Genomic DNA, 19,993 nt, shown 5'->3' with positions numbered 1-19,993 from the left:
CCTCGTTCTGTTTGGGAGTGGAACAGGGAGAGAAGATGTTAGTTGTGGTACGAGGTACCCTCCGCCACGCACCGTATGGTGGATTGCGGAGTATGTATGTAGATGTAGATGTACTTGGAATGTAAGAACTTTGAGCACACCAGGAGCTCTACATGGACTCAAACAAGAGATGGGGAAATACCATATAGGAGTAGCAGCAGCAGTTCAAGAGGTGAGATGGAGAGGAGATGGTATCATAAGAAGCGGTAATTACACTATTATGTATAGTGGAGGAGACAGTGGTATAGTAGGTGGTACTGGCTTTCTTGTAGACAATAAGTATAAATCAGCAGTCATAAATTTTAACCCTATAAATGAAAGGATGTGTACTTTGAAAATGAAGGCCCGCTTCTTCAACATTACTCTAGTATGTGTGTATGCAACCTCAGAAGATGATGAGGTTGCAGTGAAAGATGAGTTTTATAGTCGTCTGGAACAGGAATTAGAAGGCATACCAAGGAATGATTTAAAGTTAGTGATGGGTGACTTCAATGCAAAAGTGGGAAAAGAAGAAACCTTTAGAGAAACAGTAGGAAATGAAAGCGTGCATGAGGTGTCGAATAAAAATGGACAAAGACTTATAGACTTTGCCATGGGCAATACAATGGTAGTGAAGAGTACATGGCTCCAGAGAAATGACCCAAGGAAAGCCACATGGCCCTCGCCAGGTGGCACTGCTTTTAATCAAATTGACCATGTGGTAATCGACAGGGGACATGCGTCTGACATCCTTGAAGTTGATAGCTGCAGGGGGGCTGACTGCGATTCGGATCATTATATGGTAAGAGTGAAATATGGATCCAGAGGGAAGACAAAAGCTCCTCGAAGATACAAAGTTTCTAAATTGAAAGAGAAGATAGTATCCGAAAAGTGTGAAACAGAACTGCAGAAGAAGTGTGAGGTTAAAAAAAGCCAAGCTCTGGAAAGCATCGAAGGGAAGTGGAGTACAAACTGCAGAAGAAGTCTTAGGTTTAGAAGAAAGGGTGAGAAGGGCAGGATGGTATGATGAAGATTGTTAAAAGGCAGTGGAAGAGAGAAATGCGGCAGGGAAGAAAATGATAAACAGGACAACAAGATCTAACACAGAAGAATTCATGAAGAAAAGGAAAGAGGCAGATAGGATTTGCAGAAGAAAGAAAAGAGAATTAGAGAGGAGATGGATTACAGAGCTGGAAGAAGAATATAATGATCAAGAAGTAAGAAAATTCAGCAAGTGAGTTCAGGAACTTATGAAAGGCTTCCAATCACGTACGGTATTCTGCAGAGATAAAGAAGGAAATTTTATAGGAGGAGAAGAACAGGTTCTAGACCGATGGGCCGAATATTTCAGTGAGCTGCTGAATGTCACTACAGAAAGAGAAGTTCTGGAAGAAAATGAAACAGTGGGTCACCAACCGTGGCAGAATGTTAGTCAGGATGAAAGATCTGTACCTATACCAACTATAGAGGAAGTTAGGAAAGCAATTAAAAGCCTAAGGAATAATAAGGCTCCAGGTAACGACAACATTTCAGCAGAGATGATCAAGGGTGGAGGTGAACATCTAACAAGATTGGTACATCAGCTGATAGTAGAAATATGGGAAAAGGAAGAGATGCCAGACCAGTGGAACATGGCCATTATGTGCCCTATTCATAAGAAAAGGGCAAAGCAAACTGTGAAAATTATCGCGGTATTGCTTTAGTCAGCGTGGTGAACAAAGTACTAACCAAAGTCATTGATATGAGACTTGACACTATTAACAGAAGAAATACTTGGAGCTAGCAGTGCGGTTTTCGACGGGGCAGATCAACAACAGACCAGAGCTTCATTATAAGGCAAATAGAAAAGTGTTATGAATATAATGTGGATGTACACCAACTTTTTCTAGACTTTAAACAGGCCTATGATAGTGTTAAAAGGAAAAAGCTATATGACACATTAATGGAGATGGAATTCCCAAGTAAACTTATCAGACTGGTATAAATGACCCTCACCAGCACAAAATGCCAGGTAAAAGTAGAAGGAAGACTTTCTAAGGAATTTGAGGCCACCCAAGGGTTAAGACAGGGTGATGTATTATCCACGCTACTCTTCAAAATAGTGTTGGAGAGAGTGATGCAAAGGGTGGAGATTGATAACCGAGGTATACTCTGTTTAACCACATGCACCAAAATCTAGCTTATAGTATCTCTTTGCTTCCAGGAAAAATGCTGTTGTTAAAGAGAAATATATGAAGTTGAACAAAGGCAATTGTGAGAGATATGAGAAGCTCATAAGACAAGTGGTAACGTTTGGGTCAGGAACATGGACAATGACTAGCAGAAGAGGAGCTCTTGAGAAGATGGGAGAGGAAAATATTATGAAAGGTTTTTGGAGCCGTGTACGATGCGGGGCAATGGAGGACATGGAGAAACAAGGAATTGGAAGAACTGTATAGAAATCCTGACTTTATGAGTGAAATTAAGTGTAACAAATAAAGATGGCTGGGCCATGTAGAGCGAATGTCAGAGGATCCAGCTGTCAAAAAGGTGTACACAGGAAATCCAGGTGGCAAAAGGAGCAAAGGGAGACCTCGGAAACGATGGCTGGAGGATATGGAAAATGATTTGAGGAAGTTTGGAGTCAGGAGATGAAGGAAACGAGAGCAAACATCGTCAGGACTGGGCTGTGATCTTCAGTGAGGCCAATGCCCTACAGGGACTGTAGCGCCAAGGAGTAAGTAAGTAAGTAATTATTGAAGTAAATAAATGCACTATCGATGTCGCACTAAATGGGACGGTAGTAAATGTTGAGGGCAGTTTGGAGTGGTGACTGACTTGTTGGTCAGTTTTCAATTATTAAGTTTAATCGGCTGATGAAAGTTGGGTTCTCCAAGGATAAGCCAATTCCATTGTGTGCTTTTCTAGTTCCCTCCGCCCTGTCCTATCTGTCAGTGTGTACCATCCTAGGCCAGAGGCCAGGTGCACCATATATGCTCCAGTCTAAATGTGGCAGGATAGAAGGGCTTATCAGCTATTCTGCAGTGGTTTTACCACACTGTTCTCTTTCTGTGTGAAAATGTCGTGTCTTCTAATAATAATCATGCTGTTTATTTGAATCAACCATCACTAAATACAAAACGCACGAGTACAGGCTAGTGGACGTACTCTCACCCAACATAATCTAGCCAAAACCACCTTCTGTAGCCAACATTAGTAAGGCTTTGTCAAGTGTGTAATGCACTCCCTATGAGGTACACATATATACAGTGTGTATCACAGTCACGCTGGAATTTTGAGTTCAGTTCCCGTGCTTGCAGAAAACAGTAATGAATTAAGTGCGGCTCCACTTTTTTGAAGAATACAAATTATTGTTTTTGAACACCCAAGAATGTTCCGCCACGGGTATGGGGTCCTCAATGGGGATTTTTCTTTTATTTTTCTCAAATACTTGCAAACGGATTATTTTTAGGTTAGGCTAATTGTTACATAGGATTCTGTTGTTATTTAAATTATATATGTATTTTACCTTATATTTAACATTGTGTGTCCTGTGGCTGCCAACCAAAATCGGCCACGAGTGTAAATTAGTACACCATATCATCTGCAAACATGAGGGGTGTTAGGATACCGTCTGCACAGAACTTTTGTCTATAATCCACTCTTTAAATTGTATGTGCAGGTAAATAATCGTTACATATGCCCGTTTTTAGCCTTACCGTTTTGATATTTGTCTGATCCTGAGCTGTGACGGGTTTGTTTGTGTGTGCCAAAGGTGTTTTTGTGTAGTTGTAATGACCTGTCGACATAGGTAAAAAATTTTGTGAAACTTTGGGATGGCGAACTATTGGGTGTTGTTTGTTATTCATGGATTATGTTTCGTATTTTGACAGTGTTTACTAACGTTTTCTCCTGCTCATTTCTGAATACTTCATCTTACTATGTTGCTGTGGCTTTTACACATGTATCACTAAACAAATTTACGTTTCTGATGCGCTTTCGACGTTCGTTTGTTTACTGTTTTGTGCTGATTTGACATTCGCAGAAAAAAAACAGTAAATAAATTTAAATAACAACATAATCCGATGTAAGACATATCCTAACCTAAACATAATCTGTGTATGTATTTGAGAAAAATAAAAGAAGAAAACTGTCAGAGAATGCCACAACTGTGGTGAAACGTACCTGGATGTATTTCCGCAAAAAATAAATAAATAAATAAATAAATAAATAAATAAATTCATTACTATTGTATCACAGTTCTTACTGCAGACTTCAAGGGATCGTAGACGGGGCGTAGAAGATAAGGTTTTCATAAGGATACTATTTCCGAAAATGTACCGTTAGAACAGTAAAATAAGTTTGATGATCGGATCGCTTACAAGCCTCCCGCTTCACAGTACCCTAACAGCGGAGACGAGAAGCCTCTAACCTGCGTCTTGTACATGAATCCTTTTCATGAGAAATGCTTCGAGTGCACGGCATCTGTTTCTCTTCTGTGTGACGAATGACGTCCTCTTCAGAGTTGAAAGTGTGGGATATCCGTGCTGCACCACAGTCAACCCTCCTAGTTATGAACGTACTAGTTTCTAGCAGCCTCTGTTGCAGTAGAGTAAAAATTGTATGTGATGTCATTACTACAACAGGGATTGATCACGGTGCCTTTTTCTCAGCTTATGCACGTACTGTAAATCAGGAGATATGGTCATGTAAATTAGAAAAAATTGCATCAGCTGTAGAATTTCGAACAATAATAAGGATGAGGTGCTCGTAATATAACGAGCAATGCAATGACATTAATTGCTCCATCCGAGGTGGGACAATGAGTGATCGTCGGCCTCCTTCAGCTGCAAGAATTCCCTATCGCTCTCGTACTACGCTCCTCCCTCCCTAGTACCTCTCCTCCCCAACACCTGAGACGGCACTTAGGGGCGAATAGGCACGGTTAGTGGCGTCTCTGCTTCCAACGTAGGGGTCGTGGTACTGGATCTCCTATGTTCTGCGAGTGGACCTCGACACCCTCAGACAGCTTGTCGAAGCTTGGTCAGCCGCCGCTGGTTCTGAAACAGACGGGGGGGGGGGTGCTATCCACACCGCACTGGTCGGGGGGGGGGTCACCAGTGCTTACACAGCCTGGGGTGCAGCTGCTGCAGATGTGGCCGGTATCACAGACTGTACAGTATGGTTGGGCCTGCCTCAGATGACCATTGGCATAGTTGGTTCTGGTGTCTTCTCGAATGTTGTGCCATGGCAGTGACTTCTTACAGCTGGCGGCCTTGTGCTCACTGAATGATAGCATCCCCACTGGCGCGCCTCCCTGATACCGTCGGCAGGCTGTAGCCTGTGTCTGATGGTGGTCTCACGGTGACAGCGGAGTGAGGAAAGTCCAAGGCTGCCTCCCATGAAGCTACTCGGCTGGGCTCTTCGCTTGCTATCGATGTGGTCCTGTAGATGGCTAAAAGCAACATAGGTGCGTGTTTGTATGGTGTAGAATTCATTATTGCACACATTTTCTCTTTCAAAGTACTATGCACCATGCGTTCCACCTCTCTGTTGGAATGGGGATGGAATGGTGCCGAAAGAAGTTATTAGATACTATGCAGCTCATGCAGTTGTGAAAACTGGGGTGATGCAAACTGGAGGCGGTTGACCAAGATACGGCCTTTGGAAGGCTCTTTGATCATGTTCGCTGTTGTCGTTCAACATAAGTGTGTCACAAACAGGAGATTAGACTAGGTATGCACCACTATGAGTCACTTATTATTCAGAAAAGAACTTGGAAAGTCGACATAGATACGTTCCCAGAATCCCTGATGGTGGCCAGAGGAGGAAACACCGCGCACGGTGCCGTTTGTTGCTGAGAAGGCTCTTTGCAAGGACATACCTTGGCACCGATGTCCTTATTGACAACCAGCTAATATGTATGCCAGCAGTTTGATACAGGAGATGCCTCAATGAGCAACACGCAGGAGTGCGAGTACTCTGGGGCGGAAAGCTGGAGGAAATATAGTCATACGTCGTTCTAATTCAGTTGGCAGGAGAAGAACACCATCTCGGATAGAAAGCCTGTTTTTGAAGCCAAAGAATGTCTTGAGGAAACGATCTGCCATTGCAGGTGAACACAGAGGCCATCCTTTCTGATTAATCTTCCCCACAATTTGATTCAGTGCTGTGCTCCAAACGTATACCCTCCATTTTCAGTGAACCCACGTTTTGCTTGAGCTCGTCGCATTTCATTTCGTCCTTGATCCAGCCAACAAATGTCACTCTGCTTCCAAGGTAGTGGGATTTCTTTACTTCGTGGTCGACCCTTCAATACTTTCGCCTTTCCACGGTTCGGTCTCAATCCATATTCTGTACCTATTAGACGTTTTATTCTGTTCAACAGTTCCAGTAATCCTTGATCACTTATAAGGAGGATAGCAATGCATTCAGGACTATTAGCACTGACAGCCTTTTATCATGTGTGAAAGTCTGTAACGCTGCCATGTAGTCATTTTAATGCTACCACTGTGTTCTTTGTCGTTCACTCTTATTGTTTCATCATGGTTATACAAACATGTTCGATATTAAACAGTAGATCAGAAGAATTCAGCGACTAACCACTTCCATTACGCCCCAGCGGAGTGTAGCTGTGGAGGATTTATGCATGGTCTCCAACGCTTACTATTTGAGCATGAATTTATTTTTGGCTTGAAATGTTAAACCAACAGCTCACACATTTTTCAGATGTTTCAAATGAAGTCGCTGAAGCCATCAAGTGCTACGTTTGCGATTCCACAAAGGATTCTCGCTGCGCAGACCCATTCAGTGATCCTGAGGATCTGCTGATGACGTGTCCAGGAGAGGAGGCGGACAGCTGCGTCAAGAATAACTTCGAAGGTGAGATTCCCACCAATCTGTTTCACTAAACGGAGAACACAGCCACACTGTCACAGTAGCAAGGTGCCTGTTTACTGGCTTGCATGGGTTAAAAGAGGTTGATTTTCAGTATTTCATACAATTATTCACTGAATTTCAAAATTTAAATTCTGTCGAAATGAACCCTTTAAATGCGACAATATTAATGTTGAAGGTGTAGCACAGTGAGGTAAGTAGTAAAGTTAGAAATTGTGTACACGCCTCACTCCTACCCTTTTAAGAGCACAAAAAAGACGCACCACGAAGGAAATATCCGAGTGTCAGGGAAATCGGTGGATATAATGTACGAGGGTCACTCCAAAAGAAATGCACACTACTTTTGTAAAAATACAGTTTTCATTCTGCATGTGTGAAAGTTTTACAGTGTGTAGATACATCCTTCCAGCTTGTTTTCAAAGTTAGTTCAACCTGTTCCCGTGAGTGGCGACGTCACAACATGTCTTCAAGATGGTTGCTACACTTGACGTTCGTCAGAAGCAACGTGCTGTCATAGAAATCGTGTGCTGTGAAGACGAGACAGTGGGAAACATCCACAAGAGATTGAAAAAGGTGTATAGAGATGCTGCTGTCGATCGCAGTACAGTTAGTCAGTGGGCAAGCAGGTTACGTGATGAAAGCGGGCACGGCAGTGTTGAGGATTGTCCTCGCAGCGGCAGGCCTCGTACTGCACACACTCCAGACAATGTGCAGAGAGTTAACGAATTGGTGACTGCTGACAGACACATCACAGTGAACTAACTGTCATGCTACGTTGGGATAAGGGAAGAAAGTGTTTGCAGAATACTGAAAGTGTTGGTGTTGAAAAAGGTTTGTGTAAGGTGGATTCCCAGGATGTTGATAGTGGCTCACAAAGAAACGAGAAAAACGGTATGCAGCGAACTTTTGGAGCAGTACGAGAGTGGTGGAGATGAATTTCTTGGAAGAATTGTGACAGGTGACGATACACGGTTCCATCATTTTTCACCAGAGACGAAGAGGCAATGAATGGAGTGGCATCATGCAAATTCACCCAAGAAAAAAAAAGAAATTCAGAACCACACCTTCTGCTGGAAAAGTTATGGCTACGGTGCTTTTAGATTCCGAAGGACTCTTGCTTGTGGACATCATGCCAAGTGGAACCACCACAAATTCTGATGCATATGTGACGATACTGAAGAAACTTCAAACTCGATTGAGTCGTGTTCGACCACATCGGCAAAAGCAGGATGTTTTTCTGTTGCACGACACTGCACGGCCGCATGTCAGTCAAAAAACCAAGGAAGCGATCACAAAACTCGGATAGACAACACTGAAACACCCGCCTTACAGTCCTGACCTGGCTCCATGTGACTATCATCTCTTTCGGAAACTGAAAGACTCTCTTCGTGGAACAAGGTTTGAAGATGATGACTCCCTTGTGCACGCTGCCAAACAGTGGCTCCAACAGGTTGGTCCAGAATTTTACCGTGCGGGTATACAGGCGCTGGTTCCAAGATGGTGTAAGGCTGTTGAGAGGGATGGAAATTATGTGGAGAAATGAAAATATTGTCCCTAAAGGATGTATCTACACACCGTAAAACTTTCAAACATGTAGAATAAAAGATGGATATTTAAAAAAAATAGTGTGCATTTCTTTTGGTGTGACCCTCGTACATGAATATGCAAACTAATTAATATAATTTCAGAAAAACTGAATGATTTATTCAATAGAAAGAGCTTCACAAACTGAGCAAACCAATAGCGCGTTGGTCCATCTTTGGCTCTTAAGCAAGTAGTTATTCGGCTTGGCATTGATTGACAGACGACCCTGCACGTAATGCACCAAATGTTTCCAGTACGGGAGACACGTGGGGAACTTGATGGCCAAGGTAGGATTTGACGAGAAGACAAGCAGCAAAATCTCTCGTCGGGTGCGGGTGGAGTTTAGGTTGCTGAAATGTAAGCCCATGACGGATTGGCATGAAGGGCAATAAAACGAGAAGTAGAATATCGTCGACATATCGCTGTGCTAGAAGTGTGCCACGGATAACAATGAAAGGGGTCCTCCTATGGATCGAAATGGCACCCCAGGCTGTCACTCCCGGTTGTCGGGACTATGGTAGGCGACAATCAGGTTGGTATCCCACAGCCGACCGATATGTCTCCAGACACGTCTTCACCGATCACCGGACCTCACTTCCAAGTAGGACTCATCACTGAAGACAATTCTAGTCGAGCCAATGGGAAAGTAGGCAGAAGACGTTTCTAGAGCAGCCCCAGACGACGTTGGGATACAAACCTGACTGTCGTACGCCATATGGTCCGGAAACCAGGGATGATGACCTGGTCTGTGGACTGCGCAATCCTACAGACACGACCATCTACGTAGAAAGCACAGAGCCAATAGACACTACAGATGTACAGTGACACGTATGAGGAGAGTAACCGCGCACAGCAGAAATCAACAACACCTCACTTTCGCTCAGTTGTACTCAAGAAGAACAACACAAGAATCTTCTGTGTTAGGTCTATCGCGGAAGTACGTCACTCGAATTCACAGGCAAGACTACGCCTAATATAGCCAGCGGGCTTAAACATCTGCATTGGCAACATCGTCTGTCCGACCACACGTTTACTCGGATGTTGAAATTCTCTCGGTACAGCCCATACACTGTACCACTAAGAAAATGTGCGTTGCAGTATTGCCACAGGTACTATTTGTGGTTTGATGGGCTAGTGGTACCTGTTGGAATCTGATAATAATGATGTTAATAACGCATCTGACTATCAAAAGAAAACTACGAGGTTCGTACGAAAACTCCACCAAAGACGATGTCAGCTTCAATAGAAAATGCTTATGCACTATAGCATGCGATGGACAGAACATCAGATACTCGACCTTACCACTCAACAGCAACAAAATAAAGTCTTCGAGCCCCTACACCGCTACGCAGCTCGCTTAGCAACGGCGTAACTGAAATGTTCAACTCTTTTACAAAAAAAAAAAAAAAAAAAAAAAAAAAAAAAAAAAAAAAAAAAAAAAAAAAATACGAGCCGTCGTGCTCGATAATACTGTATAAATAACTTTTCGGATCAAAACCACCACCAAATTACATAGAACCAGCTAACTGTAGTGTGCTTGTCTGCCCTTTTAAATTGTATTTATTTTACATCGCACCTTCAGAGATATAATTTACTCTCTTGTTCAGTTAACGTTGTTGATTAGGGATAAATTCTGTAAGTAGCAACCGTGGAGGTAAAAAAAAAAGGGGGATAGTGTTATAGGCTTACGCTCTACACTGTTTTTAAGCTAGAGAGGGGGAGGGGGGGTTACGCCGCCGTCTTAAATAGCCCAAAATATTAGCAGGTTGCTGTTAACGATTGCTTCTTGTTCATTATTACTGTCGTGTGCACGCAACAACTGTTTCAAATACTCAAAATTACAATTCTTACATGAATAACATTATGCCAGGAAGACAATTTGGAACGTTTTTCTATTTTTAAACGCGTATTTGCTCAAGTAATACGACACATATGGCCTCGTTACTGTAACTTGTTTTTGGTTGGTATATTTCGAGTAACCAAGAAGAGAAGAAAATAATCTGAAAAACGTGCTTTCGGAATCAATTTAATTCCACTTTTACTGTATTTTCATCGATAGCAAATGAAGCTGGAACTTCGAAACGAATGCTTGTTTGTTTACTCGTGCTGCTTCTTCTTCGTTACATTTTCAGCTTTGAACTCGTATGCATAACATTTTTCATGTTCGTGTTTACAAAAAACTTATCTACTTGTTCTTTGCTAGCCCATAAATGAGAGCAGTGAGGGAAGACGCAAGGGATGCAATCGTCTCTTCCGCATGGCAACAAAGTGAACTATTATTGAAATGTCAAAGATACAGAGGTGCATAGAGACGTGCCTCTAAGCAGAATAGAGTTCTTGTTTTATTAGGCTGTCAGTGCATTAGTTCATTGTAATTTACATATCTTCCCACTTTGAGATTTTAACCTATGTTGCTTCATTCAGTGTGTGATCAGTAATAGCAGTTTATTGGGTAAAAAGAGGATACAACTTTTTAAACATGTTGCAGCATTGTGCAATACTATAAACGAGATTAAGGGAATGGCCTCAATCGATTATACCCCCGTAATGGCCTCAATCGATTATACCCCCGTAAACGGGATATTTTGCTTTAACTTGGATGTAAGTTATATCTTTAGAAATGATAGCCTCACCTGTGTAACGTGAAGTCATACCTTTCCAGTAGTAGCCTATTTGCTTCTTTTCCAAGAATATTTCTCGCCAGTAACTCTGTCAGTTTTTCAGGAGTCACCAAACATATCACAGTTGGAATACACGTCTTCTTTGTTAATTTCCTTCATTTACTTCTGAATTTCATTTTGAAGTTTTCAGAGTGCAGAAGTTTATACCATGCTTTGTGGTGAACCAGTAGCTAGTTGCATAGTTTCATGTTCCACCTATAATTTGCTCTATAAATCTTTATGATGTGGAACGAGTCATTTTATATTAAAACCAATTTCTTTTTGTAAGTAAGCTTCCATGCTGATCATTTATTAGGTTTTTTTTTTTGTTTTTTAATTAAAGATACACAGATGTTAGTCAGTAATCCCTAGTGACCAACATTTAAACGTTACAAGAATAGAGTCTTCTGCGGAACAGGAGGAGCTGTCAAAGAGAAACGTTTTCAGTTTACTTTCAAATTTTACTTTGCTGCGTGTGAGGCATTTAATGTGAATGGGTAAAAGATCAAAATTTTTGGTTGCAGCAGTGCGAACTCATGTTTGAGGTACAGACAACCTTAATGTAGCATAATCAATATAATTTTTTCTTCTGATATTGTAATTATGTCCATCATTGTTCCTGTTGAAGCACAGTGGATAACTTACAACAAACTTCGTGACGGAAAAACTATACAGTGAAACGGATGGATTGCTACTCACACGCCGAGCAGCAGGCAAGCACGACGAAGTAGTGTGCACATAAATTTTCAACCAAAGAGTTCTTCAGAAAGTAAGCAATGGAGAGGACATGTGAACAATGAATAATAATTATTGGCAGGGGGAATTTAGGGAATGAGATACTGCCTCAACAATCACAGTGATTACATAGCCGTGTGGTAAGCCGGAACGAGACCGTTGATACAGTGTGGCTCGGACGTTGGAGCATTTGTGATTTGGAAAGCATTGAAAAGCACAGCAAAGAAGAGAAAGAACGGACACTGAGTAAAGAAAGGCAAATCTGAAGTCAAATGAGATAATTACAATAAAAATAAACAGTGCAACCACAATTCATATATGCGAAAGAAAATATTGCTTGAACGGCGCTACTTACGAATGAAATGTGATCCCTTTAAACTTGAGATTACGCTGGGATCGATTAGTACATCGGTAAACAACGCAAGCTGGCATTTTTGATGAAACAACCACGTCTCCACTCAATCAAAGCACCCATCACGCACAGAAAACGGGCAAGGGTACGTCAGAGTGACATCACGAGGAAGTATCACCGTGGTGATCCGTGGAAGTATGAATGCGGTGAACCTAATGTTTTGGACTACTTAAGATGGCTGACGTCGTCTTCAAGTTCATGAGGTAATGACAACTTCCTTCAGTTTTTAGCTGTGTGTAGCAACTATGCTACAACAATATCGTTGCATGACTTCAATACCAACGTGTTAATTCGTTTTAAAATTCTCAAACTCTCAGAAATAAGTAAGGTGTCTTTCTTTCAAGAATTAACCATCTTTCTATTTAAATAAAATCCTGGAGATAAGTTGTCTCCTTTTTAACTTAAGAAATATGAAGTAATTTCTCTCTTTGGAAATTAACAGATCTGAACTAAGATTCCTCTTTAGTTGCGAATAATATTTGAATTATGTTTACTTTGTGCAACATTGGAGATATTTCTTTATCTAATCTGTCACTTGTTTTTACCACTTTAAGATACTTAAAAATTATTCGTTTGCTATAAAACTGAGCTATACTTTTAAAATATCTTTTAAAAATTAAATATGAGGCAAATAAGACTCAGGATATTGTGTATGACAGGAGAGACAGTTAGCCTGTCCTCTTCCTTTGTCATTTAGTGTTTTATAGGAAAACGTACTAAATCAGAGACCACACGTCCAAATCTCCAACTAACATAGATTGGTTCTAACTATTCGTTCTCCTAATTACATGTCTATATACATATAACACTGTCTTGTTATCTGTATAGAGATTTACAGACATTAACTAAAATACATCAACGCCCACACTGAAGTCGCAAAAGAAGCCTAACACAATACTGCAAAGTCACTCTTTCCTGAGTGCTTACTTTCACCATCAAATCTGCTATTACAATAATGTAGAGGCACAGTTTCCTTAGTGTGTAGTTTCCCCACCTTCAAATTCAAATAATGACTTCATGTAATAACATCACTTATCTCCCTCAAGAAAGTGGAAAATATCCAATCTAACTGAGATAGAGATCGGCTACAAATGAGTGGCTTTCGAGCTACACTTCGTTCAATAAATATTTTGGCATAAAATAACCAGTCATGAGAAACTAATTCTGCACTACAATATACTGTAGCCGCTGCTGCCACCTCACACGCTTTTAGCGCCATCTGAAGTTCAGTGGGGCACTATGAGCTTAATACCTGTCTGACATAATAATTGAGGCATGACAAATGGCGACGCTGCCAGGATGTCTGCGATGCTTCTCTGGAGTCTGACCAGTAACAGAAGAAGCGAGCAGTGAAACCGCAAATCTTCTCACAAAGTAGAGAAACGTCCTGTGATAATTGTTAGTCACAAGAGCTGTAGCAAAGGAGAAGTGGCACAATTTCACAACACATTTATAATTAACAATTACAGAACACTGCCATAATACTACAACCAAGTTAGCGTTTTGAATTCTAAAATACATAATATATGTAACCTGCATTTCGAGATTTAATGACTTTTTCTGCCAGGTATTCTTTTTTGGCATGGCAGTACTGTGAATAGCACAATAAATTAAACTATTGACAGTTGGACAAGTGTGCAGAGTATCTTATGCAGAGGAGATGCAAAAGCAGGAAAAATTGTCAGAACTATTTTTCTCTATGAAGCTCTTCTCTATACAGGGTGAACTTTAATAAAACTGAGAAACTGCAGGGACACATTGCTGACTGGCAATGTAAGAAAAAGGTCTAGAAATCCATCTCTGTTCTTTGTTGGTTTTATTATTGTTCACATTGTACATTATTTTATGAAAAGGTATTACAAATACCGTTACCAGTCACAAACTGTGTTGACTATTTAGTTATTTAATCAGCAACATACTTTTAGATTAGACTTCATCATCAGGTCATGCTACCAGAGAAAAAACGTTTAATAAAGGTGAACATGGATAGCAAAATTATTTGTAAAGTCTTGGTATGTGTTCTGCTGATCCTGGGGAGAAAGAGAGGTTAGCTACGTTTCTTCCTGTGGTGGTTTTCTGGTCAAATAAAAGTTTTCAAATAATCACTCACTTTGTTCTAGTGGAGTGATTGCCTTCTTGTGATGTGTTTGGGTACCTCCACTTCACTATTAACTTGTTATCCATTGTTCACAAACTTCATCATAATCTGAAACACAATACAATAAACAACTCAACTGGTAGGAGAAAATGTGGCTATCACAGCGCAGGTTATTTCGATCCTGGCGCTGTTAGTCACTTGCAGTGTCTTGTGCACACCTTGCTGTCACATCACTGATGTTGGTCGAAGTTACATATCACAAAATGAGGGACTCTGACAATTTTATATTAAAACGACAGGATAAATTTACTTTAAAGAAATACAGAAGTATTTCTGTGGCCTACTTTAATATATAATATTAATTTTTGTGTATTTTCTGTTTTAAGAGCACTGACTTGGAACTGTTGAAGAAACGTAAGTGCTCAAACTGTTGCACTTCATTTAGGATCTCGTTTATCCAGTTTTCACTGTGAATGAATATTTCTATTTGCTCCAAGGGCTGAGTGTTTGTATTTGCTCCAAGATTTCGATTTTCAAGCTCGTTTCTCAGGTGTGCAGTACCTTAGAACCGTTGCCTATTGCAAATCTGTGTCCTGTTCAATCTGTTTTGCTATAGCTGACTTGTTGGCTTTCTAAATTCTGATACAGTCAAAATGGGTTATAAAATTTCTGCCTATTTGGTCCTATAGTATTTGTTTTTAATGACTGCATGTAGCTTTATAAATTCCTGATTTGCTCAGTTTCTCTGTTGATTGTGAGATGTCATCAACTAGATACTTTCTGAGGTTGTTGTTGGTAGTGACACTTAGGCTGATATCTGTGTTTTTAAACTGCTTTGCTATGTTCTCTCAAACGACTCCTAAGTACGCTATAGTCATATACTTGGGTTTTTACGAACTTCCAGCGTGCTGGAGTAGCTTGGGTCAGCAACTTCTGTCAATCAGTAGAACAAAAAACCAGTCCAAGATGCAATTTTTTTATTCATTCGATGACTATCGTCAGTTCGATACTAATTTTCAAATAATCCTACATTACAAAGCCGAAAATGGCATTTCCGAAGACGTCAAAAATGTGCAATGAACATTTAATGGCAGTTTACTCCTACCACTGTCGTAAGGAAACCTTGGGAAGGAGGCGCCCTATCTGGATATAGGAAACTTTTTTATTTATTAAAATGTTCTCCAACCATCAAGAATACAACAATTTATACAATAACTGTACAAGTTCACAATAAAATTAATACCTTTTAAAATCTTTACCAAAAAGAGTCAAATACTTAAATTGACTGACCAGCAATACACAGCAGCGCCACATTCGGTGCGTATTACAAAGTTGTATTCTATGTTGGCACATAAAAATCATTAAATGTGAAATTGTACAAGTCAACAATAAAATTATTATTTTTCAATCCTTTACCAAAAACAGTGAACTATTTGAAAATACTGAACAGTAAAACACAAGAACACCACCCACGACGTGTATTACGAAGTTGTATGCCGTGTTGGCACTTAAAAATCATTAAATATGAACAAGAACATTAGTATTAAAAGAAAACAACACAACATGAGGTTAAAAATCTTCATGGTTTCTGCCTACTTACAAGCATAAAAACTTTACCACACAAAACTTTACAAATTATGCGCAGATAAAAAACTTGTTCATAATATGCCTCACATAAAAACAAACATTAAACCACAAAGTTGTCTTTTCTCAAGGCACCAAAAATGTACTTGCCCTCATGAGGAAGATGTAACATGATCATAACCATGTGGATGTAGGGTAGGAGTGGGACTGTAAGGCAGGGGGGAGCGGGGCGAGAATAGAGGGCTGGGAAACGGGCAGGGGGAGGAGGATGGAGATTAAGGAGCCAAAAAAGGAGGAGGTTACGTGGACAGCATGGCAAGAATGTAAATATATTAGCAGTAATAATAAGTGGAAATTACTGAAACCGGACCAGAAACGACTATTCGCCATTTCTTTACAATCAAATAAATAAGAACTACCATGTTCAACAGAAAAACCATAGTTACTCAGGAGTAATCGTGCAAATAATATACGCTAACAAAAAAGAAACCAAACGAATTTTTAAAATAATTTAGTGGTGAAGACCACTTAATTAACCAGTAAACCGAGCTTCATAAAATGCCTTACACATAATACCCCATAAGCAGCGTAAAGGCACAACAGAGAAACTTTATTATCCAACCTGCTGCTGCCTATACAATAATAAAGTTTCTTTGTTGTGCCTTTACGCTGCTTAAGTGGCATGATGTGTACCGCATATCATGAAGCTTGTAGTCAGTAGCGCTCAATGGGAATTTATGTGCTCCATTTATGAAGGATTTGGAAGCAGCTTGTTTATATGAGTTGGGGTATGTGGAGGATTTATCGATAACATTGTCCTTGTTTGTTGGTTTTCTGTGTACATTGATGTTCAGGGTCTAGTTTATATTGGTTATTATCACGTCTAAAAAGTTATTTTATTATCTTTCTTATGCTCTATGGTGAAACGAATGTTATTGTGTGAGTTATTGAATCTACTTAACAACCTATTTCCTCTTTGTTCCATTATATGCCATGCATATCTCATTTAGATATCTGCAGCAGTGTACAATTTTCTGAGTGATATTGTTCTTATTGTTCAGAAGTTTTTTTCAAGGTGATTAATGAAACTTTCTGCAATGATCCCATTGAGTTGGACTATCAATTGCTACGCCTACATCATGTTTATACATTTTGCTGTTGTATTTGAATGAGTTGTGGGAGAGAACAGATCAAGTCATTCTGTTAGTACAACTATTACAGCTGTGGGTATAGTCTGATATTCTACTATGTCTAGGAAAATAAACTTACCATTGACTGGAATCTGAAGTACTTTGATGCCTTGATTGTTTGGTAACTAATTTTCACTGAAAAGCAGATTTGCAATTTGTATTTATTTTGTAAAATTGAATGCAGATTTTTCATAACTTTGCAGCCTGTATAGGTAACAGAATTCGCAGTGGGTCTGATGAGGACATTAGCCTTATGGATTTTTGGTAGGGCCCACAACTTTGGAGCTCCTGGATTCATTATTACTAATCTACGAATTTTCTCACTAAGTGATAAGAAAAATGTCTTATTCAGCTGCTTCTTTAAGTTAATGTTAATCTGTGTGGGATCTTGTGTGATTTTCTGTGTATGAGAATTCTAAAGGAAATGAAGTGTCTTACTTACATATTCAGATTTGTTCATAATCACTCATCTAGTACGTTCAGTGGCCTTCACTACCAATGTGCCACCCTCATAGAGTTCCCTGTTGATGTTTTTAAGCAACAAATTCTCCTCTTCAACTTCTTTTATTGGATTTTAGTTTATGTGTTTCTCTATTGAATTAATAGCATGTGCTCATTACTTTTTTCATTTTTATTTAGTCTGGTCATATTAGCTGTTATTTTTACTGAACAGATGATGTCCTTGTTGTTATTATGATTAAGTTATTGCTATACATTACATTAAGGCTTTTGTTTAGAAAAGTAAGTTCGCTGTTATTGAAGTGAATGTTTGTGAAATTTACCACTCTTGGCAAAAATCTGTGAGAACTCTGACTCCTACTCCTGGCAAAAATTTGTGAGAGCTGTCCTAAAGAATAGCGATTTTGATGCAACACATATTCTCGTTTAGGAGAAGCATGATAAACTTTGTAAAATAATATCCTGAACAATATGTAATGCATATTTTGCTGTAGGATGTAAGATTTGACTGTCTGAGTTGACATAGCTTTTTTCGTAATCTCTTTGTGGCTGTCTTTTAGAGCTTTGTTTATAATATCTTGGCTAAAACGTACTTCATATGTTAGGTGGTTAGTAGAATTAGTACAAACATAGTTTATGTACTAACATTTAACTGATTTTTTTCTTGAACTGTTGTGGCATTTCCGTTTTCAACCAGATATTCTCGCCTTTTTTGTGCAAACTTAACATAGAAAGAACTATTATTTGTTTTTAGTTTTACATATTTGGGACTTAGATTCTCTTGCATGAAGGGATGTGTATTGAATGTTTCTAACGCTCTTGAGTGTATGCTTGTATACCGTGATGAATACGGCTACTTTTCTCTGTAGGGTTTTGCAGTTTTATTTAGTGCTTCATTTTCATCCAGTGAATGCGTCTTAAATGTTCCAGGTTCTAGAAGCAAGTGCTAGGAGTTGTGAATTTTTTTCTTTGCAATACTTTATTAAGTTTGAAACGGCGGTTAATCTACCATCCAAAATCACTAAACGTACAACAAAATTGTAACGCATCATTTATAACAACTGCCAGATTTGCTAAATCCATATCGCCCTTGCATATACTCGTGTGTTCACATGTCATGATGATCGGCTTATAGCACGGGAACATAACTTGAAATGTGCTATAGGTACTCAACCAGTGGATGTGAACAGCTTCAGGTATTTTTAAAACAGGTTGTCCTAAAGAACACTGATTTTGATGCAACACATTTTCTCATGTAGGAGAAGTATGGAAAACTTTATAAAATAATGTCCTGAACAATATTTTATGCATGTTTTGATACAGGATGTTTATTCCTACAGTTGTTAGCAGCAACTGACAAAACGTGTCCTCTGCAGTGAATGTATGGCAACTTGTGCCACCTTTTCTCTGATAATCGAGCGTGGACCTGACTGACAGAATCACTAAAATTAGCAGCACCATAGAAAGAGCATGTTACTAATTTACCGCACAGAAGCTTTCGTTTCCTTAGATTATTATCAACTGCTCTAAATGTAGGTTCAGCTTTAGTACTCGTCTGTTAAACCAGACCTCAAATCCATTCTGTCGCTTCAAAAGACCGAGATGGCGCAACATAACGAACTAGCAAAGCCAAATCACTTTGGTCGGAAACACTTGTAGATTCGTTTGACATTAAGGAAAAGTATCTTATAGAACTGCTTCATCTTGGCTCTGCTTAAAACGTCACCAACAGAATTTAGTAATTCTGAAGCAGTATATTTTCTGACAAATGTGGAACTTTCACACTGAAATTTAACCAATTTTTCAAGATTAATATCACTTTTTGGTACTGTAATAAGAGTTAGAGGTTCATATTTGTAGTGTGGGGCATTTCTTCCCCGAAAAAGAAATACACACTTCGAATTAAGGAAGTCACTGCTTGGAGGTTTAACACTATTTCAGTTTCATTGTGGTTAACCATCTGGGCATAAATCTGAGCATTTAATCTCTGTAATTTACAATTTTCGTGTGCGAGATTTTTCGCATGTTTTTCTGATTTGGCGTGCGTTTGTAGTTTTCCGGTGCTTGCAGTAGCTTTTCTAAATTTAGTGAAGGATACAGAAATGAATAGCCCCCTGTTTCTTCGATATCATTATTAGATGCATTTCAAACAGTTTACAAGGAGACACCATCCGCGTTGCGGTCGAAGTACAGCCTAATGTACATATACTCCCATTTTTGCTGATACCAAGTCTCCAATTAAACAGTTTGTTTTGGATGACGACTTATGGATGGGTCAGAAATAGTAAATATTAAGTTCGAAGACGCAGGAAGAGTAACTGGAGATTCAGGAAACCATTCACCCCAGGGAAGTGCGATATGTCTCAGATTATTCCCC

At 39.6% G+C, this 19,993-nt stretch overlaps 1 protein-coding gene across 1 annotated transcript in view; it reads left to right on the top strand.

The window, feature by feature from the left end:
• LOC126456924 (uncharacterized) overlaps positions 1 to 19,993 on the top strand; it is a 50,828-nt gene that overhangs the window by 23,106 nt on the left and 7,729 nt on the right. Inside the window, exon 2 of the mRNA XM_050092858.1 lies at positions 6,727 to 6,879. Coding sequence (XP_049948815.1) covers positions 6,727 to 6,879 — 153 coding nt within the window. The remainder of the gene's footprint in view (positions 1 to 6,726; positions 6,880 to 19,993) is intronic.

The sequence above is a fragment of the Schistocerca serialis genome, chromosome 2 (assembly GCF_023864345.2).
Source record: "Schistocerca serialis cubense isolate TAMUIC-IGC-003099 chromosome 2, iqSchSeri2.2, whole genome shotgun sequence".
NCBI classification, from domain to species: Eukaryota; Metazoa; Arthropoda; class Insecta; order Orthoptera; family Acrididae; genus Schistocerca; species Schistocerca serialis.
This window is presented reverse-complemented; position numbering and strand designations above follow the sequence as displayed.